The sequence below is a fragment of the Phaseolus vulgaris genome, chromosome 2 (genome assembly GCF_000499845.2).
Source record: "Phaseolus vulgaris cultivar G19833 chromosome 2, P. vulgaris v2.0, whole genome shotgun sequence".
Lineage (NCBI taxonomy): Eukaryota > Viridiplantae > Streptophyta > Magnoliopsida > Fabales > Fabaceae > Phaseolus > Phaseolus vulgaris.
The window spans coordinates 30089307-30110138 of NC_023758.2; the positions used below are offsets into that span (position 1 = coordinate 30089307).

At 29.6% G+C, this 20832-nt stretch overlaps 1 protein-coding gene across 1 annotated transcript; it reads left to right on the plus strand.

Annotated features, from left to right (window-relative positions):
* The first annotated feature begins 18592 nt into the window (after window positions 1-18592).
* Window positions 18593-20605, plus strand: LOC137811336 (classical arabinogalactan protein 4-like). Its single transcript, XM_068613027.1, has one exon. It carries the CDS (start codon window positions 19789-19791, stop codon window positions 20221-20223), a length of 435 nt encoding a protein of 144 aa, XP_068469128.1. The 5' UTR covers window positions 18593-19788; the 3' UTR covers window positions 20224-20605.
* The last annotated feature ends 227 nt before the right edge of the window (window positions 20606-20832 follow it).

Consider the following 20832-nt stretch of genomic DNA (forward strand, 5'->3'; position numbering starts at 1 on the left):
CATACAAATTTTAAGAACAATATTTAAATTCAAATAGATATCAATAATAAAAACCAAGAATTTAAAAAAGGATAAGATAAATTAATGAATTCAAAAACCGGTGGAGCCTTAGTTGCTCAAAACACGCACGATGAGGTAGAAGATTCAACCCTTAGGCCTTATATAACATACTCCATGATATGGTGCAGGGCATTAAGTGAAAATAATTCAAACATCGAACACAATTCAATCCTTGGAGATCAAGTAGAGAGAAATTAAACAATAGAGAGGAAACTCATCAAGAAATTAGGATATCCTGAGCTGCAGTCGTTTTAAACTCTTTTAGAGTTTAGGGTTTCAAATATCAAGTAGAAAAAATTCAATCATCGAACACCATTTAATCCTTGGAGATCAAGTAGAGAGAAATTAGGGAAACAAAACATAATACTTCACATCATGTCCTACACTACACCACACATCCATTGCGTGCTTTCCCTGTACAGCCCAAAAATTCAAGAAACGAATTAGCTGTACAGCCAAAAATTCATGAAAACGAAATAACCTCTTAATAAAAAGAAGTATAGAAAAATGATAAAAATGAAGATGCAGATGCAGATAAAGACTAAAAAAGACTTGGACAGTTACACAACCAAACACCACTGCAGACAAACACCAATAAACAAATCATAATCCAATCCTTATTTTCGGTGATCAATACCAGATAAATTAAATAATAGAAAGGAGACTAAAACAAGACTTGGATCAATTGGCCTTTCTAAACTATTATGTTTTTCATTTCATCGATAGACAAAACAAATCTCAAAACCAAGTCACCAGCAGAAAAGGGATAAAGGAATTTGATCAAAAGATTCAAAACTTGCCATCATCACAAAGAATCACATTCGGCGTAAATGAATCACAATCCAATAAAAGCACATTAATCACTTACAAATAATTTTTCTATCCCACGACGCAAACATCATGTAATTCTACAAAACCTTATAGAGAATCACAACAATAACCGAAGCAATACTAACAAAACTGATCTTGGATATATATGTAATACTAACCAATGACTAAATCTAATAACCCAGCAACCAGAAACTAAATCTAATAACCCAGCAACCAGAAACACAGTGTTAGGGTACAATCGAGATGGATTGAAAACGAAAGGAAATGCAAAACTTACGATGTTAGGGCACAATCAAGAACACGGTCGTACTCCGGTCGCAATGCTTGAATGCTCAACAGAGAGAGTACTTCGGTCGCAATGCTTGAATGCTCAACAGAGAGAGTACTCCGGTCGCAATGTGAGAATGTTGTTGATGCTGAGGAAAAGTGGAGTGAAGTGAGTATTGCATGGAGAGAATTGCTTCAGAATTGAAAAATGAAAGAAGAAAAAGAAAAGAAGGGATTAAAGTAAAGCAAAAATAAAAATTAATTATTTGTGTGTAATTTGCATGGGCTTAACCTTCTTATTATTTAAATTTAATTTTAAAACTTTTAACGTGGGCTTAACCTTCAAATATTTAAATTTTAATTATTTTTATAATTTTAGTAGCTGCCATTTCAACAACGCAACCATTATTATTATTTTTTTTTTGAAGTTTACGTGAGAATAACACACGCTTTCCTCACACCTTATTTAATTTATTTTAGGTTTAATGGATACTATATAGTGTCCACTTATGGCCTTCAATATTTGTTTGCAGCTAAATTAAGATTTCTTTGTAATGAAATAACTTTTTTTTTACCACCAAAAGGAATTTAGAAAAAACGAGAAATTGAACAATAAGATGAACGATGTGATAAAGACCAAATAAAAATATATTAAGAATAAAATCATTTTAGTGTTACTTATAAAAGAATAGTACACATCAGATTTCTCTGGTTACTGATAATAGAATTTATATAATAAATAAATTATTCATACGAGATTACATAAAACTAACTCAAATTTAACCATAGATTGATGACAGCTTCATATATTGGAGTTTTTTTACGTGAATTTTTTATTATTATTAAGACTCTTAGGACCAATCAAACAATAGAACACAGTTTGAAGAGTCTTATCATGTACGCAACGAAGTACCAAATAAAATTTTGAGATGTGTTACAACTATACCTGGTAAAAGTGGGATAGTCCAACCTCATTAAACTCTTCAAGAAAAAAATGTGATCATATAGACTACTCCATAATTTCAACAAACACCAATTTTCAGGTTTAGTTCCATTCTATATTATAACATTTCATTTTCACTTAGAAAAAATAAATTCACCTCCACACTTACAACTTTATCTACTTAAACCAATTTAATCCAACTACGTGTTAAGAATATAAGTATAAATTTGAGTCTCATTTAATAAATATAAGAAGTTGAATAACAAATAACTATGAATAAATATAAAAAGTTGAATAACAAATAACTAATCTTAAGTTTAGCACAAAACACAATTAGTTCAACTAAAAACTTACAAAAAATATTGGAAGCATCAATGGAGCTTATTGCAATAAAAAAAAATCTAAACAAAACATTGTTTTGTTAAAATGTGCATCTATTAGTTAATAAGTTTATTATAAAACTTGTATTGATTTTCATTTTCACTCAAATTATTTTATTTTTTTATATCTTTAATCATGTAACGACATGTTATATTCTTTTGTAGGATATCATATGAACCCGAGGGATAATTAAGACAAAGGTTTGGATTTCTAAAAATAATATTAATAATGCAAATAATATTAATAATCTAAATAATATTTATAAAAAAATTATACTAGACATTACAAACATCTCACTTATATTGACATTTCAAATTTCAACCACCTCTATTGAAAAAAAAAATTATTAAACAAGTAAAAAAAAATACAAACAAGTACGAGAAATTAAAACAAAATCCATACTAACCATAAAATACATCAAAACTAAACAAGAGAAACATAGTTAATTTATACCTATTATGGAAAATGTTCAAGAATATATTAAAATAATATATTAAAATACAGTCTATTATACCAAATAAAGTCTTACCTATAAAGAAAGTCTAAATTGACAGATTTATCATTACCCCTCTTAAAATATGAAAGACATACTTTTACAATAAATAAGACATTTATTTCATTTATTCTTAATAAATCATCAAGTCACATGAGTCATAGAAGGAAAAGCAAAGCAAACTAATATGATTCACACTCTTACCATAATAAATTATAAACCAATGTAAATAACATTTAATGAGGGATAAATTTTTTCAATAAATAATAATATTTTTTAATTTATTTTTAGTTATTTGTGAATCTCATTTCGATTTGATATTTAATTTGAGTGTCATATTGTCATTAACCAATATTTAATTGTTTTTTCTCTTATTCTATTATTGTGTCATTCCATTTGGAGCAATAGAGGGGCTAGTTTAGTGTATGTGTTGGCATTTGATTTGTTCCTTTTCGGTATGTTCGTACAAGGTAAAATCGTAAAAAGGAAAAATTAGAAAACTGTCTTGTTAGAGTATTGTGTTAGCATAATATTGATCTCAAAATAAGGTTATTTTGTATGTTATTGTTTTATAAATCTCAAAACAAATTTTGCAGGTTCAAGAAAAAGCTTTGGAATATGGAAATTAAATATAAATATTTATCAAAGAATAGAAAAATACTTCAAGTTAGCATGTTCCTCAATTGGAATATCGATCTCAAAATAAGTTTATTTTTGTACTTCACTATTTTATAAATCTCAAAAAAAAATTGCAGGTTCAAGAAAAAGCTTCGGAATAACAAAATTAAATTTAAATATTTATCAAAGGATAAAAAAAAAATTAAAAAAAAAATACTACGATCAAGTTCATTTTCTTGAAAACTTTACGAGCTCTAAAATAAATAAAAAATACAACTAATTATTCAGAAATTTATGAACTTGGAAATTTTTAATTTTCATTAAGAATAATTATTTTTTATGATATGTTATTTGCAATTAATTAATCTAGTAAAAAATTACAATCAAATAACGAGACTATTGATAAATTAAAAGGTATTCGTTTATTTTATTTCTGTAAATTATAGGAAAAATGAATTTGAAAATGCATTGTCTTCTGCTAAAGAAATTGCTTTTGAAATAGATACAGAGTATAAGTTATGTGAAAAACATGGTAGATCTGTTGATAATATAAGTTATGTGAAAAACATGGTAGATGTGTTGATAATGAAATTCTAAAATCTCCTAAAAAATCATTTAGATTTTATGACTTTCTATACATTCAAAGAAAACAATTAACTCCAAAGTTGATTTAAGAATTCAAAATATAAGAAAATATGAAAAATATTTGAAGAATAATTTCGTGATATTGATGGATTATATTTATTTTCAAAATTTAATATCTTAAAAGAAATGACAGAATTGAAAAATAATAACTAATTGACCTTCTAAATCATATAAAATAAATAAATTATTTTCCAAATATATATATAAGAGAGGGATTACAGGTAATAAAATAATATAAATATTCTAGTACTACCAATATAATCAAGAAATTAAGGTGAATGAGAATTTATATTTTTTTTCTCCAATCCATAAAGAAATGTTTTAAAAAAAATCATTATAAAAGATCGATCTATTATAAAGTGGATTTTAAGCTTAACTCAATCCCATAAAACTGGTTTAATCCCATAAAACTGGTTTATAGGGTTGAGGATTGCACCCACTTATATACGATGAAAGACTCTAATCTCTAGTCGATGTAGATTCCAACATCAACCTCAAATAATATTTCTTGTAATTAAGATCAAAACAGTAAACGATTACAATATCGATTGATTTCGTTGAAATGATTTTTTTAAAACTAAAAGTTACTTAATATTATCAACGAAACCCGAGGCTCACCTCTCCTTTGACCATGTTAATTCACAATCTCTTTCACTATGCCATTAAATGAGTTTGGAACAAGTTTTGTCTTTCTCACCGTCGTCATGCTTCCCAAGGACCCATTCACTTAACTCTTCGTGCGTTCCAATGCAAACAAGTCAGGGTTTTGATTTGCTTCCTACGAATCCAAAATTAGTAACTACAGAATGTTGTTTGTTGTTGACTCTACAAATTTAGGGTGGGAAAGAAAAGTTTATATCATACTACTCCACTTCATATGCTACTTCATTTGATTTTTTTATTGGTTGTTCTTTGATGAAGTTTTTCATTGCTGTTGATGTTCTTGGTGGTTCTTTGGTCAAGGTGTCTATTGCTACACGGTGTGTGGGTGAATTTGTTGGTGACTAGATTTTTTTGTTATCATGGGCTGGTGCATAGTTGTACCTTTTTTTTTTCATTGAAAATTTAATTTGTATGGGTGAAATCTAAACTATAAAGATGATGAAATTTGCTAATTCTAGAATACGTTGTGATTTTGCAACTATTTTATTTTACTTCTACTATGTGTGAATTTAGTAAGGTTGAAACCATCTTGAAATCTTTTTTATATTTATTTAAACTATGATTTGACTCTCGCTATTTGTTTATATTTTAATATTAATTAGGACTTAATCCTCTTTAAGTTAGAGTATGTTAAGGTTGCGACCTCTCTAGGTTAGAGTAAGCAAGGTCTTGATCCTCTCTCTAATTTAGAGTTAAAGTTTTCCAATTTCCAATAAACAACTCTTTTACGTTGTTAAGCCCACTCTATTAACGAGAGTCCAATCTACATTATTAGTTTCCACTTAGAGAGGACTTATGATTGTTATAGGTTGACGTAAATAAAAAAGTCATTTTCAATCCGTTCACGGTGTATGGAACACTATATGTCCACATTAATTATAATGTAACGACTTCTTTTTCAATTTTAGTCCATCTTTGACTCATGCTATAGACATTTTTCTTGTAATTTGATAACTTTGGATATTAGAATGAGAAATTTTTCTCGGTCATCATCCACTGAATTTGAGTGTTGGAGTGACTAATAACTCAATTAAGGGAAACTTCAAAATATTAATTCATAAATCACATTTATTATAGATATAAATGTAAATTTGAGAATAGGGAATTATGATTGTATTAAAAAATAAATATTATTTGTGTGTTTTTATAACATGATTGATAAAACTTACGTAACCATTTAAAATTAAAGCGAAATAGGATTAATTGAGAAATGTATCGATTAGCACATGTATGTTCTTTTCAACGGCTTTGGTGACCTAATTAGAAAACGTCAAACTATACTGGCAACCTAACTGGAAAACTTCAAACTATACAGCCATTCCATTACTTGTGGAGTAAGGCAAAAATGCCTTTGTGTTTACTTTTCTAGTATACGTGCAAGTGTACAGGTCCACTAATTTCGCATATGGTTCTTTCATTGGCTTTTTATTGAGTATAGATATGAAATATATTTGGTCCACGTCAAAAAGAAAAAGAATTGAAAGCGAAACCAAAAAGCGAAAAAAAAAGTAGAATTAGAAAATTAAATAAATGTTGAAGTTATTTGATAAAATATAAATAATTATGTTTTCTATTTCATTTCTCCTATTGCATCATATCACGTGACCTATTTATATTCATATTGATTTACTAGGATTAATAGTGTTGGAAAGGAAATATCAATTTTGTTTCTTCTACAACTTAACAATTAACTTAAATGCTTGTTTGGTATTGTTATAAATCTGAGACTTAGACTGAAAAGTGAATTGTGAACTTATGTTTATTATTAGATTAAAAAGTGAGTTGTGAACTTAGGTTTATTATTATAAATTATTTATACTTATTTTATTTGTGTAGTAAGTTACGTGTGTTTTTATTAGTTGAATGGTGTTGGTTATTAATTATGATTTCTATTATTAATACTGATTTCACCGTTATACCGTTATTGTTTCATTAATGGTTAGTTTACTTATTTCCTTCCATTAGTTTCCTACAATTGGTATCAAGAGCTAGTCTGTTATCATGAACTCTACCCAATTACTAGTCCTATGGAAAAAATTACAATCAGTGGTGTGTGCAAATGAGAGTTTTTTTTATTATTTATTATCATGAGTTATGGGATGTCGTTGAGGGTGGAGTGGTTGCATTAGCTGTTAATGCAATTGAGGCGCAACGAGTAGCGCATCATGATGACAATAAGGCTTTGTATCTCATCCATAGGGATGAATGACAAGACGTTTGAGAAAATATAAGGAGCAACAACTGCAAGTGATGCTTGAATCATTTTGTCAACCAATTATAAAGGGTGATGACAAGATCAATAGGGTGCGTCTTCAAACCCTAAGACGCCAATATGAACTGTTGCAGATGGAAACCACATAGATTATTGATGTCTATATAAATAAAGTTCTTGCCTTGACAAATCAGATGAAAAGCAATGGTGAAACACATTCGGAGCAGGCAAAGGTGGAGAAGATTTTGAGGTCTTTAACTCCCAGATTTGAACATGTTGTTGCCGCAATTGAAGAGGCCAATGACATTTAAAAAATGACAGTAGGGTTATTGTCTGGTTACCTACCAGCGCATGAGCAGCGAATGAATGACAATAATATTGAAAAACCAATTGAACAGGCTTTACAAGCACAAGACTCAATTGGTAGCTCTTATCATAAACACGGTAGTTCACGAGGCAGAGGACGGGGACATGGTGGTAGCTATTCCAGCAAAGGTCGTGGTGGCTAGAATCATGGAGGCGCTGAGCAAAATAACATTGGTTTCAATCACATTCCAAGTTCAAATAACTCTTGACGTGGAGAACGTGATCGCGGAGGATGAGGAGGCATTTATAATAAATCAAATGTGGAGTGTTATAACTGTCATAAACGCAACCATTAAGCAAATGAGTGCAGATCAAAAAGTGATAATCATGCTGCCAATTGTGCTCAAGAAGACAGTAATCACGTACAAGATGAAGAGGATCATGCATAACTAATGACAGCCACATCAAATGAAACTCCAAACAATCAGACTTGGTATTTGGATACAGGTTGCACAAATCATATGTGTGGTCAAAAGGAGTTGTTTGCATATTTGGATGACTCATTTTGCACAAAAGTGAAATTCGGTGATGGCAGGGTCGTTCCGGTGACTGGAAAAGGGCGAATTCTTATCACATTGAAGAATGGTGATCACAGGTACATATATGATGTTGTCTATGTACCTGATATGAAAAGTAATTTGTTGAGTATGTGACAACTGGCTGAGAAGGGTTATGTGATGTACATAGTTGAAAATAAATTCTCAATTTTTGATAAAAAATGTAGTTTGATTCTTAAAACCTTTTTATCAAAAAACCGTATGTTTCCAGTAGATATTCATATGGGTGACTTCAAGTGCTTGAATGCAATAGTGAATAATGAATCGTGGTTATGGCATTTACGCTTTGGGCACTTAAATTTTCAGAGTTTGGAAAATCTCTCCAAACGAAATTTAGTGAATAGTTTACCCCATATTTATCACCCTGATCAATTGTGTGAGACTTGCATTTTTGGAAAGAATCACAGGATACCATTTGTTAAGGAGCCTTGGCGTGCAAAATTTCCTTTGGAGCTTGTTCATATAGATGTTTGTGGCTCAATGAACATATCATCAGTTGGAGGTAATAAGTATTTTTTAACCTTTATTGATGATTTTTCAAGGAAAACCTGGAGTTATCTATTGAAAAGCAAGGATGAGGTATTCCACTGCTTTAAAATATCATATTTAAAGCATTTGTTGAAAGACAGAGTGGCAGACAAATTAAGATGATGCGTAGTGATGGAGGGGGTGAGTACAAGTCTAATGAGTTCAAGAGGCACTGTGAAGAACTTGGATTGCAACATAACATAACATGTCTCTACACACCTTAACACAATGGAGTTGTCGAGAGAAAGAATAGAACAATCATGGACATGGCGTGGAGCATGCATAAAGCGAAAGGTATGCCAAATTATTTTTGGGCTGAGGTCGTAACATGTGCGGTATATTTGATAAATAGATCACCCACTCGGAGTGTTCCTAACACAACTCCGATTGAGGCATGGAGCGGATTCAAACCCAATGTGCAACACTTGAAGGTATTTGGGTCTATTACTTATGCTCATGTCCCCAAAGCAGCAAGATCGAAGTTGGATGATAAGGCAGAGAAGACCATTTTCATTGGATATAAGCATGGGGGATACAAATTGTACAATCCAATGACAAAGAAGGTGATTGTTAGTTGTGATGTTACATTTGTCGAAGATGAGGAATGGCAATGGAATGCAACAGTTGAAATTGATTAAAAAAAAACGATATATTTACGTTTTGAACGATGATGTGGAAGATGGAGTCACTCTTGAAGCACCTGCAGTTCAACCAGAAGCTGCAATTCAACCTGAAGTTGCAAATCCAATTGCAACTATGATGGAGCGACCAAGAAGGCAGCAACGACAACCTGTACACCTTCAAGATTGGCGAAGTAAATCTTGATGATGAAGTTGATGACAATGGAGATTTGGTTCACTTTGTTTTTCTTGCAGATTCAGAACCCATGAGACTTGCAGATGTCATTCAACACCCCAAATGGCAGAAGGCTATGAATGAAGAATTGATGGCGATTGAGAAAAACAATATCATGACTCAAATTTGTTTTAATCCAGATATTCCAATTAAGATTTATGTTGACAATGTCTCTGCAATTAATCTTGCAGAGAATCCAGTTTTTCATCAAATAAGTAGTCACATTGATATTCGATATCACTTCCTGCGAGACCAAGTTAAGAAGAACATGATCAAATTGGAATACTACAGATCAGAAGATCAGATTGCAAATATTTTCACTAAGCCATTGAAGATCAATGCTTTCATCAAGTTAAGAAATCTGTTGGGTAGGAAGGTTGCTCCAAATCAGAATTAAGGGAGGATGTTGGTTATTAATTCTGATTTTATTATTATTAATTCTGATTTTATTATGCTTAAACTATTTTACCGTTATTATTGCATTAATGGTCAGTTAGTATTCCTATTTTATAACTTCCAGTATTTGTAATTTTATTATATATATTATATATATTATTGAGTAAATCAAAATATATGATACCAGCTCAACAGTTTTGCAATCTTGTGCAATTACCTTCAATCAGTTTCTACAACATTTTGCCTTCTCTTATTTCCTTCAATTAGTTCCTACAAATGAGAATATAATTAATATAATTATTTAATAAGAAACTTATATACCACCTCAAGTTATTTTGGAGTCAAAATATTATAGGAATGGTTATCAATGAATGATTTACTAAAAGTGGTAAATTTTCTTGAGGTTTTATGAATGTGAAACCTAAATATGTAAATTTTGATAGTCAAAAGACTAATCCCTTTAAGAATTAATATATTTCAATAAAAGTGATTGGATATGGTTTTAGTTTGGAGTCAACAACTTAAAGAGACTTGTGTCAATGTGTAATCTATTCTAATCCACATAGGTTGAACTCCTATTAAGGATACATAAATTTTTAATCTGATCAACAAGCTAAAGAGATTGTATTAAAAATATTTCAGTAGTCTAACAGTGGTTGCGAATTCACGTGATATGTGTAGCTCTCAAAGTAAATAACTTGTTTTCCAAGCTATCCAAAGAGATCAATATACTTGTCTCCCAAGAGATTTATTACTACCCATGTCATTTAGACACAAATATTTATGATATTGGTAAAATTAAAAAAAAATAACTTTACCTACAAATAGTTAAAATATTTGAAATAAGTGAAGTAAATGAATAATATAAATTTATTCAGAGATTATTTATTATGATAAACCTAATTTATTTTAAAAGAATATATGACTAATACATTTTTTACTTACTCAAATATAGTTTAATTTATTTTAAAAAAAATCCAAAAGCTAAAACTTTAGAACATAATATTTTAAATGTTTTACTTTACACGTGTAATCCTTAACTATTTAAATGTTATACAATTATTATAGATATAATAACTATTTTAAAGAAAATATTTTATTTATTTTATACATTTTTCTTACAACAACAAAATAAAAACCATAGATAAATCCCACTCTTTTAGTGTTTTTTTTTTCTTTCTCTTTTCTCAATTTGCCAATTTGCCGTCATTGTTGAAGATCTCACCCACTAATCAAAGTCATATTTGATGTGAATGTTCTCTTCAATTCAAAGTTTATCTTAATATTATGCTAAACTTAGACTTAGTCTAAACCTTACTGACTTGATTTCAACTTTTCTTTATATTTCTTCTTTTTATACATAACTTTTCAAACTTTTAATCTTACACAAAAAGCATGTCATTCTTCTCTGACAACATTTTATTTCAATTTTTCTTGATGGTGTGCTTCATTTGAAATTTCATTTTACTTTATATTTCAATTTTGCTCATAAGTTATGATTGGAGTTTATTCTAATTTTTTCCAGTGTCTTAATATTTTTCCATAGTGTGTTTGATTTTTTAATTTTCTATGCAAAAATTAGTGTTAATAATTGTGTCTAACTTTTCTTGTACTCTGTCCTTTAGTTTGAATGCTTCATCCTCTGTTCTGCTTCTAATTTTTCTTATATTTTATCCTGTGTTTTGAATGCTTAAACTTTTACACTTGTTTTAACCTGTTTTGCTATTAATTGTTGTTTACTTGTTGTGATATAAGGTTTGCGTGATTAGTTAGTTGATGGCATACAAGTAATGAAGAACTTTTAAGTAACACAGTTAGTTAATACTCAATTATTAAAATATTGCAAGACATTTCTTAAAAGTGTTTTATGTTTTATGTAATTGTATTTACCTATAATGAAGTTGATAGCGAAAGAAATATTTAATACTTTTTTTTTCTTTTTTTTTTCTTTTGGAAGGAATCGAGGGATACAAACTATATCTTCATATATGGAAAATTAATTTAGTTATATCAGTTGCTAAGTGAAGATCAAGATCATTTGTTTATTAGTGTGTACGTATTGATGTGTTTTGGGATTATTAAAATTTGACGTGTTTGATAAAGAGTGATTTATTCATAAGTAAACTATGTTTTGGGATTATTAAATTACGTATTGATACTTTTATTTTCGTGAGGGGAATGCATGTGCTGATAAGTTGACTAATTTAGGGTTCATTCATAGATAATCATTTTATTGGTATAATAGACTTCTATCTAGTATGTTCTTAGAATTCTTTATGAATAGGTATAGTCTACCTATGTATCGTTTTTGTTAACATGTGAGTTTTGGTCTAATCCTCCCATATTTTGGTATTTTTTTTCTTTTTTTTAATAATATGTTTTTCATGTGATGGCAGATGATTGTTGTTACTTGAGGTGTCAGCCTAGCTGAGATGTCAAGTTGCATAATGATGTCTAACATGGAAAATTTTATAAAAAATAAAAAAACAAAAAAAAACTATGGTTTTTGTTATTGAGAAATTGTTTTTAAGAAAGTGTTGATTACAAATTACTATTTTTTTTAAAAAAAAATTGTTTTGAACATCGTAACATCTTTTTAATGAAAAATATTTATTGCATATAGGGGCTTTTAACAAGTTTGGAATTGAGTGGAAATTGGTGTTGGTTTATGTTGCAAGTTGATGGTTGAATCATATTCATAGATAGAGTTGGTACTTTTTAATAATGTAATTTAGTATATTATTGATATTTTAAAATGATAAAGAGTGTGTGTATAATCTCAATAATATATGATTTAAATGTATTAAAAATTGAACTTTAAACATAAATCAACTTTAAAAAATCGACTCATAAGTTAAGGTTTGCACTTACTTATATATTATGAAATGTTTTTATCTTTGGTCGATGTAGGATTTTCAACATTTCCCTTCACGTCAAGATCTATCAATTCGTGTGTGAAACTATATATTTATAGGTGGTCAGATAGCAACCGACCTTATAAGTCTAACAAACTCTCATTAGGATAAACTGTAAATGACTCTAATACCATATTAAGAAGTGAATTTTAAGCTTAATTCAATTTTATAAAATCAATTCATAAGGTAATATTTACACTCACTTATATAATATGAAATGTTTTTATTTCTAGTCGATCTGAAATCTCGAACAAAATGTGAAAATATTCAATTTTACAAGTATGATTATTATAATTATTAAATAGGAGAGATATGATTATTAAGATCTCATTACTTGTATTATAAAAAAAACCCACGAACTAAATTTTGTATTGATAAAAACTTGAGGATTGTGGTTGAAAAGGCAGAACAATTGTAAGAATTATCTTTTCAAGCATAATACAAAGTATTTCTTTGTAATTGATAAAAATTTAAACTGACACATCAAATATTTAAATTATATTATTGAAAATGGGTTCATAGATGATTTAAAGAAGTATATGGTACAAGTTGAAAATTTAAGAGGTTTTAAAGCAATAATAATCATAAAATTTGGAGGAATGACGTCCATTCAAAAGTGATAGGATGAAAAAAGAAAGACATGTATGTTGTTTTAATAGACTTCCACCAACTAAATATTTAAATATCTCATCTCAAAATTCTATAACAGAGAATAAGATTAACAATTTAGAAAAGATTTTTAAAAATCTTTTATCTTTTCTTTAGAAAACATTTTTAAAAATCTTTTATCTTTTCTTTAGAAAACATTTTTAAAAATCTTTTATCTTTTCTTTAAACATGATGAGTGGTAATTGTTCTTGCCAACAATGTGGAATCACATCTTCAAGGTAGTCTCCGAACAATCTTTCGGTATTGTAGTCCTTGAGTGCTTGAAGATCACCAAGTGATGAGGGGAGCTCCACTCGTTGACAAGACTTCGACAATCAAATCAGTGAGAACATTAAATATTTCAATGTAGTATGTATTGCATAGAATAATACTTGTCTTTGTTTGGGGACTCATGACCCTTATATAGGACTCGTAGATCCTTTTTTAGGAGTTTGTAATCAGACACTTCCTTTGAACTTTTAGTTACACGATTCGATTTGTTGGACTCGATCCGACTGACCCGAAAACGTCTATTGAGTCCGATCCATTGGACCGAAAACACCCGATCCACATTATCGGGTTCTACCCCGATCTTGACTGAACGATACAGTAATATACAAATTGTAAATAAAAAATAAAAAATATAGTAATTACATTTAATCATCTATAAAAAAATTTAATACTAATATGATATTTTAAAAAGATATTTTTTTCGGAAACACTTGATGATGATGGAAGGATTGAAATTATTCTAATAGTAATGTTTAAACACAGTAAAAAAAAGTCAAGTGATATGATAATGATTGAAAATTTACTTTTAAATACAATTATCATTTTTTACTATAAGATCAATTTTTTTAATGTGATTACATATATTTTATAAATGATGTGGATTTTTATGGCCTGTACACATCATTAATGAGTGAGATAATATGTTTAATCATTTGCCATTTAATTTTTAGTACTTTCAATGAACAAATGAGATTCATATGTAAGAAATTTAGCATCGATTATGACTCATAGGACACAAAATGTATTTCATTGAGTTGAGTGTGGTATTTCAATACCTAATTAATATTTTTTTTGTCATTAGTAATTTGGTATTGATTTAAAATCGAAATTGTTGTTGACTATTAAGATTTATTTGCTTTTGTAACTATTATGTTTTCCTCTTATAAATTTTGTTTATATTTTAGATTATAAAGTTGTTGTAAAACATTGCAAAAACTTTTCTTAGTGGTTTTTATCTAGTACAATCATTTATATTTTAGTGGACTTTTATTGAATTGAATACACCCTACTCCAATAGCCTATGACGAGTCACACAAATTTCATTTGACAACAAAGAATCTATAGGGACAAAAAGTGGAACTTATAGAGAATCTTTAAATTCAAATTGATATTTTGAATAAGTGAACAAAAAGTTAAACCCATTTATTATAGCCATTGTTTCCAAAAATATTTAATAGTGAATATTTGAGCAAATAATGTAGAATGTATTATAGCTAAAGACAAACATCATATTATTGTTTGGTACACGGAAAATGTTATATTATCACAATTATCGGTATATATTAATAAATTTATTCTCAAAATTTTAACTAATAAATTTATTCCACCATTTTATACATGGACTATAATGATAGATTGTTAAATGCCCTTAAAATTTTACATCACACTTTATATAGTAAAAATATTATCATGATATCTATTACAATGAAAGAATGACATAAACAAAAATATTTTGGTATTAAAATATTAACGAAAAATAATAAATTATATGGTATTATTAGTAAAGTAAGGAACTAAAAATTATTGAAGTTTTTGTGGAATAAACTCATACGGAATAATATGTCAAAAAAATTAATTGAACTTAACAATTGTTTTTTATTAGCTATAAGAATGAAATTAATAAAGATATATATTTTAGAGATATATTAACCTTATACAAAATCATCATTATCAAACTTTCATCTTGCATTAAGTCTATAATGATATTATACTCAAAACAGATTAATCATACTAAAAACCACAACATAATCTATTAATCCAAACTTCTTAAAAATGATGTTCTTCTCATATTGAATATATAGTTTTTATTGAAGTTAATAGTAACTCATCATGATTAAAAAACATGTTGTTTAGAGTTAATTTTGTTTGATAGACAATTATATCATCTAACTATATTACTTTATTGTGTAATTCCACTATATTGATATAAGTCTCAATTTGATGTACGGGAAAAGATAGAAAAGAAAGAAATGGGAGGAGTACATTTGTTTAGTTAATTAAAAAAGCTAAATAAATATGTTTAAAAAATTGTGAAACTGTGAAGTATATGATAAGAAAATCTGAACTTGTAAATATTTATAACTAAAGTCTGCAAAAAGTATAAATATTTTAATTATTTATTTGTTAAAAGAGTGAATATGGATATCATGCTATTTAGTTAGCGAATGTTCACTGTCCATTATTAATTATTTTTATTTGAATATATTTTTTAATTAAGCAATTGAGTAAAATTATTAACGAGAAAACATTAAAAATTGATGAATTATTTATAACTTAATTTTATAAATGTATAGTTTTTATTTAGACTTGTGGAGCTAAAATTATCTTCAAAAGATTAATTTTATTTAAAGTTATATTGTGAAGAATTTTTTTAGAATGATTAATTTTTTTCTAATAATAGCTTATGAAACATTTTTATTATAATTATACATTAATATCAATATTTTATCTTATTTTATTTTATGTTTTAAAGAATAATTTTTAAATAATATTATTTTCTTAAAAGAAGGATCCACGTGTATCTATTGAAATAGGCAAGTATTTTAAATAACATTATATTTTTTTAGTAGAAATACTTCTTCATAAGATTTATTTATAAATAACAAGTCACTTTAGATATGGTTATCTCCTACTTCCATATCAATGTAGACTCTTATATGTGTGACGTCATTTATTATGAACTTGAAATGTACTATCTTAAGTGTATCCTATAGAAAACACCATCACATTCAAGTCAAATAATATAAAAATTAAGTAATAAATGAATAATACATATTTTGAGATCTTCACCATTAACTTTTATTTATATCGAGTATCGGTGGTTAAATATGACTTTAGTATTGAGTTAAGATTTTAATAATAAAAATATAGTGTAAGGGAAAATAATGTTAATATTTTAATACTTTTGCGTGTTGAAAGAAAGAAAACAAATCTAAAAATAACTATAGTTTAAACTTCGTTAATTTTAATAAAAAGCATCTTCAAAACCGTATTTAGTAGTATATATAATTGTATTATTTCCAGTTATTTATTTTATTTTGTAGATGCTTTCTAAATTTAAAGGAAGAACCCAGACTTTAACCAAAACATATTTCTATCCAAAATAAATGTATGGTTATGGGAAAAAATAGCCTACAATTGATCATACAATCCATTCATTAAATAATGGAGTACAATACAATGTGCTATAATGAACCCAACAACGTCTTGTTCTAGGTTTTGTATATTCAGTCATTGATTTCTAAATTTTTATATGAATGTTTACAATAATATTTCAAGGTCAAGTTAGTACTTCCTCCGAATAAAGAATATAAAGTAAAAAAAGTTAAGAATTCATTAATTAATACTTAGTTTGAAGAAAAAACATATAATAAAAAGTTATATATTTATTATTTTCAATTCACCTATTTATAACGGTATTCTTCTAGTTAAGAAGAATGTCTTCCAACTAAAGATTTAGTTTAGTCAAAAATAGTTATTTCCAACTAAATTGTAGTTCTGTCTCATACCATCATCTTCCTCTTTTATTTAATAATTATTTCTCTATTATAGTATTTGTCTCATTCTTAGATACATTCTTAGATTAATTACAATCTCGCATATTCAGTTAATGTTTGTCACTTTCAATAAAAAAAATAAAAAAAAATTTCATTATTTTAATAAATAGATCAATATCATAACCGTTTTCATCTATTATTGGAATCGACTTATGATCTCACAGTTCTCAAATTCCAACATAATCCAATGAGACTAATAAGATCATGAAGTAATTAATTATAGGATGTATCTTAAATTTTGACTGAAATCCATACCATTGAGGTTGATGCAAAAGTTCACATATACTATTATACCTCATCTATAGAAATGATTAATTGAGATCCAAATAGACTTAGATGCGCTTAATCATAATTTATATATTGTTTACTTTACTCTACTTATTAATTATATTATTACACCCTTAATTTCACTTTAGAGATACTTGCATCATTCAGTGGTGAGATGTTGGGATATCGAGTGTGATATCGACACCTCATATATTCCGGTACAATGCATTTGAGGAAAATAAAAACCGATCATATGTATAATTTTTTGTTTTCTTCCATGCTTGGTTGTCACTTAGGTCAATTCAGCACGAACCAACATACTCCATTTCATCTTCTCATAAATCGAAGACAATAATTCCAGGAAATGAAAATGGGGTATGTTAATAAAGAAAAAAAATAAGAGAAAATTGCACATAAATAAAATTCAATTGAGTTCTTAAATTACAATGATATTGAAAAGAGTAGAAATATATAGTTAATTTGGTGAATAAACAAAGTAGGTTGGAAAAATGCGATGAAAGCATGATAAGATAGTTGTGGTTGTCTGTGGAAATGCGAAACCCCTCTTTCTTGTTTTGTTTTGCACATATTTTACAAGCAAATCCGACAAACAGAAAGAATTGCATAAGTCCAAACCTACTGGTATTATTTAGACGTTAATAATTGCCAGCTTTTGCCAGCTCCTACTTCATCATTAAAATATAATTTAAAAAAATAGACACAGAAACAGTAGTGAAGACTTTGCTCCTCAGTCCCAAAAAATGACAACGGGATACACTGGATTTCCACACTTTCTCACATGCTCGTCTTTTTCATTTTCTGCCACGTGTATTGTAATGTAGCAAGGTCCCTCTGGTTCCAGCTGCGCAAACCTCACTCTCTTCCTTCATCATCATCATCATCATCATCTTCTACCACTACAGCCACAATAAACATGCATACCGTATTTTTTCTTTTCAAATATTATACGTATACTTTTTGATATTTTATTTCCGTTTGAGTTGAGTAGTTGTTCTCCATTTGCAACGGTTACCTAATATTATTCTCTGTTTCCATCTACCCCATTATCAACTACGTATTGCATATAAAACATTAGCGATAATGAAAGAAAGGGTCATGTATCTGCTTTCTCAATCATTAATGCAAAATTACCGAATTTAATGATGTTACCATTACGAATGGAGAAAGGGTCAAACCAAAAATAAAAAGTGCACCTTTTCAACTGGCGGACAAAGGACGAGACACGAGTGGCATCAACGCGGGTAAAGCACCCCGCGTTTTACTACCAGACGGAACCCATCAACGGGCTATAAAGGACACACGTGTGAGTTCTAGATCAACGGTCAAAACACAAGGGCACTCTAGTAATATCGTTAAACGACTTTATGAGTTGTTGAAAAGTTATGGTCTTTCCGAGGAAAGAAAAAGTAAAAAATAATAATAAAAATGGATTTTTTTTCATTATTTTCATAGTACACATTTTGTTTTCATTAATGGAATTTTAAATTGTATTATTTTTTGTTGTTAGAACAAACAGAGGGCTAGAGTGAAAATAAATTTAACGGGGAGAGGAGAGAGAGTGGGAAGCATATGAGAATAGGAAGATGGGTGGAAAAAACGCCGTACAGAGGGGTGGCGGATGACAGCGACTGCTCACTGACCCACATAACTGACACGTGTCCTGACGCAAAAGGGTGTGGAGGTAATATTGAGCAAGCATAATGGAGAAAAAGGCAAAGAAGGAACACACATTAACAAAAATCAATTGGGCAGAAGATCCACATATGCCAGCTAATATTTTGCACATTTACAGAAAGAGAGGAAAAATTGTAGTAGAGGCGGAAGAAAGTTGAAATGAAGATAAAATAAAAAAAAAGAATAAAGAATAAAAAAGTGGGAATGGAGAGTTAAGTGTTGACCCATTATTATTACTCACATCACACCGGCCTGACCTAGTCCAGGGTATTAGGGAAGATGAGGAATGGGGACAGGCAGCATAGAAGGAGTAGATGCACATCACAACATATAAAAATATTAATATATATAGTAAGGTTGGGAAAATAATGAGATAAAAAAAATTGTGTGTGAGCATATAGAAGGAAATTAAATTAGGACATTGGAGTTGGAGGAATCTTTGAGCATTATTGATGCATTAATCGCCACTCCTTCAACGGTTCATATCTTACCTCTTTTTATATATTCTGTTCCCTTATCATCTTCCACTGCTCAACTCTCTCTCTCTCTCTCTCTAACACAAGCTTCCGTTTTTCTGTTTCTCTTCTCTCTACTCAGAACATGGGTTCTTCTGCAGTACAATTGTTTCTCATCTTGGGGCTTCTGGCTACTTCTTGCATAGCACAAGCCCCAGGTGGCGCACCCACGCAGCCTCCCACAACCACCCCACCACCACCGCCCGCAGCAGCACCAGTACCTGCACCCACTGCACCCGCAACTCCACCACCATCTTCACCACCACCTGCACCCACACCCGCACCCACACCAACTGCTCCCACTCCTGCTCCAGCTTCTTCTCCTTCATCTGCTGCATCTCCCTCAGCTGAGTCACCAGGCTCTCCTACATCTCCCCCAGCACCACCGGCCCCCTCATCTGCACCTTCACCCTCAGTCAGCGAACCACCACCCTCACCCTCCTCCGCATTCTCCGTTGGCAAGGCCTTCGTTGCCGGGTCTGCGCTCGCGGGAACCTTCGTAGCCATGGTCTTGGCTTGAAGACAGACCTGACGGTTGGGATTCGTCCACGTGGAGGCTCTTGGGCCCTTGATCTTGTTTTACAGCGACGGACGGACGGACGGGATCTGTTTCATTTATTTTATCCTCTGGTCTTGTTGAGTAGCGGTTTTCTTTTTCTCTCTTTGGGGTTTTATGTGTTAGTTTTGTTCGTTCGTGGTTGATGTGTTTGTTGATTCGATATCTGGGAGGGTTGGGTGTTGATGATGATGATGATGATGATGATGATGGTGATGGTATTCATGATTATGATGATTATTTTGTGATTCATTGTTCTGGTGTTCACACGTGTACGTAGATGACCTTGATGATTTCATTGTACATCTAATAATTGAAAGAATAAAACAGTTTGTCATTCTTTTTACTTACAATCTTGTTCCTTGTTAATGTGCAAAACCCTCGTTTTTCAGAGCCACCACCTCTAACTTCTTCTCATTCTGGAATATATGCATAATTATTCCGACTTCTACACATTATACTCCACTTTCCTCCTTTTTCAAATTACTGCTTTAATTCGACCATAGATATACTGCCACGTCTTTTAAATTCAAAGCATCTTTTTCTGCTTTTCATTCAGACCACACATCCAAG